This window comes from Martes martes, assembly GCF_963455335.1.
Source record: "Martes martes genome assembly, chromosome: 18".
In the NCBI taxonomy this organism is placed as follows: Eukaryota; Metazoa; Chordata; class Mammalia; order Carnivora; family Mustelidae; genus Martes; species Martes martes.
The window spans coordinates 25,271,792-25,284,623 of record NC_137906.1 but is presented as its reverse complement, the minus strand read 5'-3'; the positions used below and the strand labels follow the sequence as shown (position 1 = coordinate 25,284,623).

Below are 12,832 nucleotides of genomic sequence, written 5' to 3'. Positions count from 1 at the left end.
TGTTCTTTTTTTCCACAATTTGTCAGACAAGATGTCTTACCTGTTTGTGGCCTGCTGTACCCTCCCTGCCCCCGAAAACCAACTCTTCTGTAACTTAGCTGATTTTCCTGGTCAAGACCTCTCTCTACTATAGATACCACAATGATACACCAAGAACACAGAAAAGATCATGTCATTGTGCTGTGTAAAACACTCCAGGGGTTCTCCATGAACTACAGAAGGTCTTTTGTGTGGAATTCAAGGTCATTAGTAACCTGTTTTCTGAATAACCCTTCAGCCTCATGTTGCTTCTTCTTTCTTTGAACTTCATGCTCTAGCAATATTGAACCAGTAATAGTTGTTTGTATATATTATGTGGTCTATTGCTTCTCTGCCTTTGATCACATTATCCTCTTTCCTTTTGATGCTCTGCCTGTCCCTCTTTTTCTGGAGTAACTCTTAGTATTAATTTCTATAAAACTCGTGCTGTAACTATCTATCCAAATTCTCCCCTTCTCTCTTCTGTGCTTCCTGAATACTTGGTCAGTTCCTTGAGCTCAAGAATTGTGTATTGATAGTATGTACCTACTTAAAATGTTGCTTTTGAATTACTGAATTATGTGAATGTTTGCCTAGACTTGGTGCACTTGCCAGTCCCTTCTCAGGCTATTGACTTCTTTCTCTGTTCAGCATCTACTGGCCTTTGGCAACTGTAGGTTCTTGCTTTGTCAGGCTACTCAGATCTACCATAATTTACCCTGAGGTTGGCTCAGCTCTCTAGATAAATCATTTTCTTTTCATGTAATTTATAAAATATGTAGCATTCTACATTTTAATTTTATTAGCCCTACCTTCCTTATATCTGGGCTTTTTCCTTTTCTGTTGGTCACTTTTTAAAGGGGGAGATAATCTTTACCATAGTTGGCTAACATAATAGGAAAGAAAATAAATAGAACGGTTGAAGGAGTTAGGCAAGCCAGTTGTGGATGTAGAAAAATAACATTGGTAATCATCAAGGTACCACTGTTGGAATCGATTCTCTAATTTCCCTTTCTATATTTTCATTGTTAGTGGATAAGAACGCAGCTGATTTCTGTGCTTTGATTTTGTATCCTGCCACATTACTGAATTGCTGTATGAGTTTTAGTAGTTTGAGGGTGGAGTCTTTTGGGTTTTCCATATAAAGTATCACGTCATCTGTGAAGAGAGAGAGTTTGACATATTCTTTGCCAATTTGAATACCTTTTATTTCTCTTTGTTGTCTGATTGCTGTAGCTAGGACTTTTAGTACTATAATGAACAAGAGTGGTGAGAGTGGGCATCCCTGTTGTGTTCCTGATCTCGATGGGAGGGCTGTCAGCTTTTCCCCATTGAGGATGATATTCGCTATGGATTTTTCATAGATAGATTTTATGAACTTTAGGAATGTTCCCTCTATCTGTATACTTTGAAGAGTTATGGCACCAAGAACCATGAGATACCTTGGAACAAACCTAACCAAAGAGGTGAAGGATCTGTGCTCGAGGAACTACAGAACACTCATGAAAGAAATTGAAGAAGACATATAACGATGGAAAAGCATTCCGTGGTCATGGATCAGAAGAACGAACATTGTTAAAATGTCTGTACTGCCCAGACATTGTTAAAATGTCTGTACTGCCATCCCAATCAAAATTCCACTGGCATTTTTCAAAGTGCTGGAACAAAAAATCCTAAAATTTATTTTGAACCAGAAAAGACCCCAAATCACTAAGGAAATGTTGAAGAAAAAAAAAAAAGCTGGGGGCATCATGTTGCCTGATTTCGAGCTTTACTACCAATTTGTGATCACCAAGACAGCATGGTACTGGCACAAAAACAGACACATAGAGCAATGAAACAGAGTAGAGAGTACAGATATGGACCCTTAACTCTATGGTTAAATAATCTTTGGGAAAGCAGGAAAAAATACCTAGTGGAAAAAAGACAAGTCTCTTCAATAAATGGTGCTGAGAAAATTGGACAGGTGTGTATGGAAGAATGAAACTTGACCATTCTATTACATGATACACAAAGATAAATTCAAAGTGGATAAAAGACCTCAGAGACAGGAATCTATCAAAATCCTAGAGGAGAACATAGGCAGTAACCTCTTCACATCATCCATGGCAACTTCTTTCAAGACATGTCTCCAAAGGCAAAGGAAACAAAAGCAAAAATGAACTTTTGGGACTTCATCAAGATAAAAGCTTCTGCACAGCAAAGGAAACAGTCAACAAAACAAAGAGGCAACCCACAGAATAGGAGAAGATATTTGCAAATGACACTACAGACAAAGGGCTGATATCCAAGATCTATAAAGAACTCCTCAAATTCAACACCCAGAAAATAGATAATCACATCAAAAAATGGGCAGAAGACATGAACAGACACTTCTCCAAAGAAGACATACAAATGGCTATCAGAGACATGAAAAAATGTTTATCATCATTAGCCATCAGGGAAATTCAAATAAAAAAACCACATTGAGATACCATCTTACATCAGTTAGAACGGCTGAAATTAACAAGACAGTAAACAACAAGCATTGGAGAGGATGTGGAGAAAGAGGAACGGTACGAATGCAAGTTGGTGCAGCCACTTTGGAAAACAGTGTGGTGATTCCTCAAAAAATTAAAAATAGAGCTACCCTGTGACCCTGCAATGGTGCTACTGTGTATTTACCTCAAAGATACAGATGTAGTGAAAAGAAGGCCCATATGTACCCCAGTGTTCATAGCAGCAATGGCCACAATCACCAAACTGTGGAAAGAGCCAAGATGCCCTTCAGCAGGTGAATGGATAAAGAAGATATGGTCCATATATACAATGGAATATTATGTCTCCATCAGAAAGGATGAATACCCAACTTTGTATCAACATGGACAGGACTGGAGGAGATTATGCTGAGTGAAATAAGTCAAGCAGAGGGAGTCAATTATATGGTTTCATTTACTTGTGGAGCATAAAGAATAACATGGAGAACATTAGGAGAAGGAAAGGAAAAGTTAATTGTGGTAAATCGGAGGGGGAGATGAACCATGAGAGACTGTGGACTCTGAGAAACAAACAGGGTTTTGGAAGGGGAGGTGGTTGGGGGAATGGGTGAGCCTGGTGGTGGGTATTAAGGAGGCACGTATTGCATGGAGCACTAGGTTTGGTGTATAAACAATGAATCTTGGAACACTGAAAAAAAATAAAAAATAATAAACAATAAAAAGAAATTAAAAAAAAAAAGTTGCCACTGTTGGCATCTTTGTAACTCAAGAGGCAAAAATCCCAAAGATGATAGAGCAGAGATACAAATTTAATTGATTTCAAGCTTTGTGATTATGGCACGTGAGGCTTGCTGCTTGTCCCTTGCCTCAGTGATACTATCATTTCTTACCATTTAGAATACTGAATTACTTACTCTGTCCTCCAAACACAAATTTTAGCTTTGTATTTTCTTTTCCTCTCACTGTTGATACTTGCTTTTAGTGTTCATTGGTCTAACGTGTTGTTTGTATTCTATTGTTTATTCCAGGTAAAATATCATCTGCGTTTTGGTGCAGGTACTGAGAGAACTTCGGATTTGCTAAGCTCCTTAGTAGATACTGGATGGAATACACACATTTTGTTTCCAGAGGTGCCTGCTATAGGACCCAGGAACCCATTAAATGATGATGGGGGAGATCCTGGTGAGCTGTCCCCCAGAATACTTACATTAATATTTTGCTTTCAAGCTAGCAGTCATATCAACATGTCTGAATCATTTTTTTTCAGTGAGTGAAAAAGTTTATTCATTGTGGCAGTTCATATTTAAAATTGAGTTTTTATTGTAAAAACAAGCATGTAGAAAACCTTATACATTTGAAAAATATCTTCCTATTACTGTAAATCATTTCCTGAACTTTATCAGTATGTATCCTTGCATTTATATAGTCTTAGTTAGTAAACATTGGCTCTGCTGACTTAATAGACACATCTTCATAAACTAACATTGTCTGCATATTTATGGTTCTAAATTATTTTTATTTTTTTAATTTAAATTTTGGATAGTTAACATAGGATGCAATATTGGTTTCTGGAGTAGAGTTCAGTGACTCATCACTTACATACAATGCTCAGTGCTCATCACAGCGCATGCCTTCTTTAATACCCATTGCCCATCTAGCTCATCCCCCACCCACCTCTCTGTGTTTGTTCTCTATCCTTGCATGGCTTGTTTCCCCCTCTCTCTCTTTTTTCTTTTCCCCCTTCCATATGTTCATCTGTTTTCTTTCTTAAATTCCACGAGTGAGATCATATGGTATTATCTTTCTCTGACTGACTTATTTCACTTAGCATAATATACATTAGCTCCATCCACATCTTTGCAAATAGTATTCTACTGTATATATATGGTGCATTTGTTTATCCATTCATCTGTGGAGGGACAGAGGTTGCTTTTACCTCTTGGCTATTGTGAATAATGCTGCAGTGAACATAAGTGTGCAGATTATCTTTTTGAGATCCTTTCTTCAGTTCTTTTGCTTATATGCCAAGAAGTGGGATTGCTGGATCGTACGGTAGTCATTTTTAGTATTCTGAGAAACTTCCATACTGTACACCATTTTATATTCCTACCAACAGAGCACAAGGATTCTGATTTCTTTACATCATCATTAACACTTGTTCTTTTATGGTTTTTTGGTAGTGGCCATCCTAACAGTTATGAAGTGATCTCTCATTGTGATTTGGATATGTATTTCTATGATAATTAGTGAAGTTGAATGTTTTTTCCTGTGTTTTTTGACCATTCGTGTGTTTTCTTTGGAGAAATGTCTCTGCGAGCCCTTTGCCCATTTTTTTTTTCTTTGCCCATTTAAAAATCAGCTTACTTTTGTTATTGAGTTAGAGGAATTCTTTATGTATTCTTTTTTTAAAAGATTTATTTACTTTATTTTTATTTTACTTTTACTTTTTATTTTTATTTATTTATTTTTAAACATCTTAATTTTTTTTTCAGTGTTCCAAGATTCATTGTTTATGCACCAACCAGTGATCCATGCAATACGTGCCCTCCTTAATACCCACCACCAGGCTCTCCCACCCCCCCAACCCCCCTCCTTTTCAAAACCCTCTTTGTTTCTCAGAGTCCACAGTCTCTCATGGTTCATGTCCCCCTACAATTTCCCCCAATTCACTTTTCCTTTCCTTCTCCTAATGTCCTCGATGTTATTCCTTATGCTCCTCAAGTAAGTGAAACCATATGATAATTGACTTTCTCTGCTTGACTTATTTCACTCAGCATGATCTCCTCCAGTCCCGTCCATGTTGATAACAAAAGTTGAGTGTTCATTAGATGATCTGTCTATTGCTGAAAGGGGTGTGTTAAGATACCCTACATTAATGTATTCATATCAATATGACTCTTTATTTTGTTTAACAGTTGGCTTATGTAGTTGGCTGCTTCCATGTTGGGGGCATAAATATTTATAATTGTTAGATCTTCTTGGTGGATAGACCCTTTAAGAATGATGTAGTATCTCTGACTACAGTGTTTAGCTTAAAATCTAATTTATCTGATATGAGAATCGCTACCCCAGCCTTCTTTTGAGGCCCATTGGCATGAAAGATGCTTCTCCATTCCTTCACTTTCAGTCTGGATGTATCTTTAGGTTCAAAATGTGTCTTTTGTAGACAGCATATGGATGGGTCCTGCTGTTTTATCCAGTCTGCAACCCTGTGCCATTTTATGGGAACATTTAGGCCATTCACATTGAGAGTGATAATTGAAAGATAAGTTATTATTGACATCGTGTTGCCTGTGAAGTCCTTGTTTCTATAGATTGTCTCTTTAAATTTTTGTTCTGTGTCACTCTTGGGTTCTTTCTTCTTCTATAGAACCCCCTTAATATTTCTTGTAGTGCTGGCTTGGTGGTCACATAACCTTTTAAACTTTGATGGTCTTGGAAGCTCTTTATCTCTTTTGTTTTAACTTTTGCATGTAGTTTAAGGTAAGGATCTAACTACATTCTTTTGCATGTGGATATCCAGTTTATCCAGCACCATTTGTTTTGAAGAGAGTGTCCTTTCTCCTGGTGGCCTTGTAGAAGACATTTGACCATGTATGTGAGAATTTATTTCTGGGATGTCTGTTCTGTTGGTCTCTATGTCTGTCTTTATGCTGCTAGTATACCAGTACTGTTTTGATTACTGTAATTTTGCATTATATTTTGAATCAGGAAGTACAAGGCCTTCAGCTCACAAGAGCAAGTGCTCTCTTTTCTTGGGATTATTTTGGCTATTCGAGATTCTTTGCAATTTCATATGGATTTTAGGATTGTTTTTTCTGTTTCTGAAAAAAATGCCATTGGGATTTTTTTTTAAGTTTTTAAAAAAATTCCGGTTAGTTAACATACAGTGTAATATTAGCTTGGGTATACAATTCAGTGATTCAGCACTTCCATACATACACCTGGTGCTCATCACAAGGATTTTGATAGAGGTTGCATTGAATCTGTAGATAATTCTGGGTAATATGGATATTTTAACAACAGTAAGTCTCCCAATCCAGGAACAAGGGATATCTTACATTTACTTGTGTCATCTTTAATTTCCTTCTGCAGTATTTAGTAGTTTTTAGTGTAGAAGTCTTTTTACCTCCTTGGTTAAGTTTATTCCTATGTATTTTATTCTTTTTGATGCTATTGTAAATGGGATTGTTTCACATCTTGTTTTGAGAATCACTTCTTTTTACATGTCGGGTATGTCTGGTATTGAATTCTCATTTATTTTGGCTGATAAAATTACATAAAGCAACAGTATTATTTTCATATAGTATTTTAGTTTTGAGAAGATAGTAATACAATTTCATGTTATCTATTATCTTTTGTGTCCCAAATAACTATAGGTTTTGGGAAATTGCTTTATTCTTTGAGTTAAAAGCTTTGAATTACCCAAATTGCCTTCTTTGTTTGCCTGGCTGTTTCTTGGTATACCATACTTGATCATCTTTGTTTTCTCATTTAGGGTACATCAAAGAAGGGTTCCTGTTTTTGCAGCATATCATAGACCAGGCCATCATGATATACCATAACGGCGAAGCTGCAAAACAAATGTTAAATGGTTCCATCATTTTGCTTAGGAGGTTTCCATACCCTGCTTATTATATGGATCCTTTTTGGTTGAATTTTTCAGATCTCTTCCCTTTGATAGTTATACTTGCATTTTCTCTAACTGAACTTACCCTCATCAGGACCATTGTTTCGGAAAAGGAAAAGAGATTAAAGGTAATTTCACTTTCTTTGTAGCATTTTGGGCCCAAGGAACAGATTTTGTGCTCTATACATTTGGCATTGGTAAATAATTATATCACAATAACAGTGTACAAATATACAAATTTTCTGATGGTCTACTTTTATCTAAATTCTGGATTTGGCCTATAGCTTTATTGACTAATGGCTACTTAACATGAATATTATGGAGAGAGGTCATATATTAAATATGCTGAATCTTTTTTGGAATAAAATAGGCAACAAAGAAATAATCATATGAGGTCTTGAGTTAGACTGATTTAAGATGCACTACAATTCCAAGATTTGAGATGCAGGTCAGTGTTGAGTCAAATTAAGACCATATTGTTAAAAACAGTGGCTCTAAAGTCAGAAAACCATTGATTTTCCCTGGGGCTAAAAATACATTATATGTTTATAAAAAAATTAAAAAAAAAAAAGAAAACCATTGATTCATCCATCTATCCACTAATCTGTTCATTTATTTATTAACTACCAACTTTTTATTAGGGACTTTGATAGAGCTTAATTTTAAATATTGGCTCCACCAATAATTAACTCTGTGATCATAGCCTGTTTCTTGAGATGTAAATTGAAGATAATACCAAATTTCTAGGGTTATCAGGGGGATTAAGTGACATTTTGTTTTAAAAACTACCCAGGTCAGTCTCTCACCTATAGTAAGCACTCAACAAATGGCAGTTAAAAAGAGAGGATACAATTTCTACCTACTAGTAAAGGTTTAGTTGAGGAGATAGTAATAAACTGAGTTACTTTTATAATATTAAGTACCTACAGGTGTGGAAAAGCTATTCTTAAAATACTGAGGGTGTGCTGCTTGGTCTGTGCAATGGGGAGGTGGCCCCAGAGGATGGACTTTAAGACTATTGGTATCCTACCAGTGCTGCTGGCAGAAGAATGACTCTGGAAAGGAATGTGGGGGGAGCATGGTTTAGATTAAGGGTTGGCAAGCTTTTTGTGGAAAGCACGGAATAGTAAATTTTTTAGGCTTGTGGGCCGCATGCATCTCTGTCACATATCCTATTCCTTTTCTCCTCCCACTCCCCCTCCCATTTGGTCCATAGACGTAGTTTGCTCACATAAAGTTTAACTATGATATCAAGACTGAAGATGTGGAACCAATTGTGAAGCAACTAGAGCAGGAGAAGAGCGGGGAGTGCTTATGGCAGGGTGGTTTAATATAAAGGAGGGAAGAGTTCAGGAAGTATTTGGGTGGTAGAAACCAATGGAAATGGATATGTACATAATTAACTTCATATTCTGGAATTTTGCACATACTTCTTTCAGCAGCTTTCTTTTCCACGAATCATGTTTTTCTTAAGGTAGTTTGATCTTATTGTATTGGGGTGAGGATATATGCTATGTTTCCTTAAGGGATGGTGTTGCTTGGGTTTAATGAAGACAGAAAAATACAGAAAGGAAAATCATTCTTTTCTGAGGCAAGGTATTTTCCCTCTTTCCAGATTGCCTGGATATGCTAATGAAACTTATCATCCTCCAAATCACTGAGGCTTGAAACCTCAGTCTTATCAGTATAGTATAGTATAGTATAGTATAGTATAGTACAGTGTTGTGCAGTATGGTATAGATAGTATTTAGAATGCTGCCATTCTCTGCCTCTATAACTTCTAGGTAAGTTTCTTAACTTCTCTGTGCCTTGACTGTAAAATGGAGGTAAAAGTACTCCTAGCATATAGGGTTATGGCAATGATTCAAGAGATACTGGCTATAGTATATAGAAAATGTGATGTAGATGTCCACAATAGTTATGTTTTCTAAATTCTGTTTCTTTCTCTCTATGTGTAGAAATGTCATTTTCTAGTGTAAACTCTTACTGGTTTCAGAAATCCTCTCATTGGCTTCCCTAACCACTGTTTTTCCTTAGTCTTATTTCACATTAAACCCTTTTCTTTCCACCCCAAATGGTTAATTTTGTACCATTCTTATTTTTGTTTCTCTGACCAGCATGTCTTTTTCTCTCTTTTCTAAGTAGTGAGTAATCTCTTTGAAATCTATTTTCAACTACAATTTACTAGTTTTCTCTTTGTGTCTCCAGGTCATGTTACACAAATTTCAATCAGGTAGTTTAGATTTCTATTTAGTTTTTCATTTTAAAGTTTCTAATTGAACTATAAAATACATACATATAAAATACACATACCTATGTGTGGATCACTGAGTTATCCAACATGAACACACCCATATAACTACTATTCCAGTCAAGAAATATAATGCCTGCAATCCAGAATTCCTCATATTCCTTCCAAATCACTGCACCTTCCCTCTTCCACAAAGATAATCACTAACTTCTAAAACCCTATGTCAGTGTTACCTGGTTTTAAACTTTATTTGAATAGAATTATACAATAGCTATCCTTTTATGGTCTGTATAGTTATAACTCAGCTTCTTTCTTTGCTGTGTACTATCACATTTAGTGAATATATCACAATTTATCACTCTTCTGTGGATGGATGCATGGTTGTTTGAGTATTGGGCTATTACAGTAAGCTACTGTGAATATTTTAGTGCACATGTGCACATTTTTTTCTTGGGTTTATACCTAGGATTGAGGTTGATGGAGTATACAATATACATGTTTTCAACCCTGTTAAATAAGGCCAAATGTTTTGCCAAAATGTTTGTGCCAGTTTGTTCTCTTAATCAGTAATATATGGGAATTAACTCTTGGTCTGTATGTATGCCAACACTTGGTGATGTTAGTCTTTTTAAATGTTAACCATTCTGGAAGGCATATATTGATATCTCATTGTGGTTTTATTTTATTTTAATATTTATATATTTATACATTTATTTATTAAATTTAAATTCAGTTAGCCAAGGTACAGTATAATCATTGTTGTTTTAATTTGATTCTTCTCATTAACTGATGTTGTTGAACATCTTTTCATATACTTATTGGCCACATGGATATCCTCTTTTGTGAAGTATCAGTTCAGAAGTCTTTTCCCCATTTTTCTGTGGGGTTGTGTGTCATTCATCTATTTACAAGCATTCTTTATATATTTTGAATACTAGTTTTTAGTGTGATGTTTATATTGCAAGTATTAACTCCCAATCTCTAGCTTGTCTTAATAGTGTCTTTGGATTTATAAAAGTTACTAATTTTAATGTAATAAAGTCTTTAACCTTATGATTAGTGCTTTCTGTGTCCAGCCTATGCTGGCTGAGTTCTCCCCAGGTCTTTAGATACTCTTCTTTTCTAATCTTTGTATTTAAGCTTCTAAATTTCCCTCTAGTCATAACTTTAGTTGCAAACTGCAAATTGAGGTATAGTGTTTTCTTTATCATATAGTTCAAAGAGTTTCTAATTTTCATTTTGGATTTCTTCTTTGACCCATAAGATAATTAGAAAAGCATTTAAAATTTTTCAAACATATTAGGAGCCAGTATTTGAGTTAAATTTTTTGAAATTTTGATGGCATTAGCTGTGTGGGCTAGACTGTAGCCAATTTTAGCAAATGTTCCACATGCATGTGTGCACTAAAACCAATGTGCACTGTGTGTTCAAGGGGTGCAGTTTTCTCTGCATGTTATAATAAGTTAGTCATGTTGTTCATATTTTTTTTAGAGAGAGAGAGGAGGTTGGGAGGGGCAGAGGAAGAAGGTGAGTGAGAATGTTATGCAGGCCCTATGCCCATTGTGGGGCCTGATGCAGGGCTGGATCTCTCAACCCTGAGATCATGACTTGAAACAAAATCAAGAGTCAGACACTTCATCAACTGAACCACACAAGCACCCCTGTATTGTTCATATCTTTTAAAAACTTTTTATTATCTTTTTTTTAAGTAATCTCTACACCCAGTATAGAGTGGGTGTAGAGATTACTTGAGAGATTACTTAAGAGATTGCTTAATACTAATACTTAATACTTAATACTAATACTGTAGAGATTACTTAAGAGATTACTTAGAGATCACTGGGTGTAGAGATTACTTAAACCCCCAGTGGGGGTTGAACTCACAACCCTGAGGTCAAGAGTCACATCATGCTCTACTGACTTGAGTCAGACAGGCTTCCCTGTTGTTCATATGTTTTTTTTAAAGATTTTATTTATTTATCTGAGAGAGAGAGAGCATGCACATGTGTCAGGGAGAGGGACAAGTAGATTCCCTGCTATGCAGGGAGCCCGATGCAGGGCTTGATCCTAGCACACCGAGATCATTACCTGATCTGAATGCAGACACTTAACTGAGCCACCCAGGTGTCCCTGTTTATATCTTTAACATGGATTTTTATGTTAGTATATCAGTTATGGGGAGAAGTATGTTGAAGATCTCCCTCTATTATTATTGATTATTGAGTTGTTGGTGTTCATGATTGATTGTTATTAGAACACTTTTTTATGATAGCTGCTTTAAAGTCATTATTAGATAATTCTAAAGATTTTTTTTTAATTTATTTGACAGACAGAAATCACAAGTAGGCAGAGAGGCAGGCAGAGAGAGAGGGGGAAGCAGGCTCCCTGCAGAGCAGAGAGCCTGATGTGGGGCTCGATCCCAGGACCCTGGGATCATGACCTAAGCGGAAGGCAGAGGCTTTAACCCACTGAGCCACCCAGGCGCCCCAATTATTAGATAATTCTAATATCTGTGTCATCTTGATTTGACATTTGAGGATTTTCTTTTTGTTTTTAGAGTTTAGATTTTACTTATCTTGGTTTGTTGAGTAATTTGGGGTTATATCTTGAATATTTTGAATATTGTGTTATAAATCCCTTGATCATTTTGAAAATTTTCCATTTCAGTTTCTAGCTATCTCTTTGTGTTTAGAATACACATCTTTGCAAATGGCAAAATCCCATTCTTTTTCATGACTGATTAATATTTCATTGTATATATGCTACATCTTCCTGATCCATCTATTGATAGGCACTTGGGTTGCTTGCATATCTTGGCTACTATAAATAATGCTGCAGTAGACATAGGGATGCATATATCTTTTGGAATTAGTGGTTTCATTTTCTTTGGGTAAATACCCAATAGTGGAATTAGTAGATCATATGGTAATTCTATTTTTAATTTTCTGAGGAGGAACCTCTACACTGTTTTCCACAGTAGCTACACCCATTTGCATTCCCACCAACAGTGTGAGAGGGTTCCTTTTTCTTCATATCCTCACCAATACTTATTTATTGTCTTTCTGATTCTAGCCATTCTGGCAGATATAAGGTGTTATCTCATTGTGGTTTTGATTTGCATTTCCTGAGGATTAGTAATGTTGAACATCTTTTCATGTCTGTTGATTATCTGTACGTCTTCTTTGGAAAAATGTCTATTCAGGGCCTCTCTCTGTTTTTTAAGTGGATTATTTGTTTTTTGGGTGTTGAGTTGTGGAAGTTCTTAATATATTTTGGGATGATAACCCCTTACTGGACATATCATTTAGAAATATCTTCTCCCATTCAGTAGCTTGTCTTATTTTTGTTGATTGTTTCCTTTAATGTGCAGAAGCTTTTTATTCTGATGTAGTCCCAATAGTTTATTTTTGCTTTTGTTTCTAGATATATCACTATATCATTATATCACTATAAGAA

At 35.8% G+C, this 12,832-nt stretch overlaps 1 protein-coding gene across 1 annotated transcript in view; it reads left to right on the top strand.

Annotated features, from left to right (window-relative positions):
* LOC308359786 (phospholipid-transporting ATPase ABCA3-like) overlaps positions 1-12,832 on the top strand; it is a gene marked incomplete at both ends in the record, with an annotated part of 123,988 nt that overhangs the window by 15,684 nt on the left and 95,472 nt on the right. Inside the window, 2 exon segments of the mRNA XM_080831102.1 lie at positions 3,524-3,677; positions 6,994-7,253. Of these exon segments, the coding sequence (XP_080687228.1) occupies positions 3,524-3,677; positions 6,994-7,253 (414 nt within the window).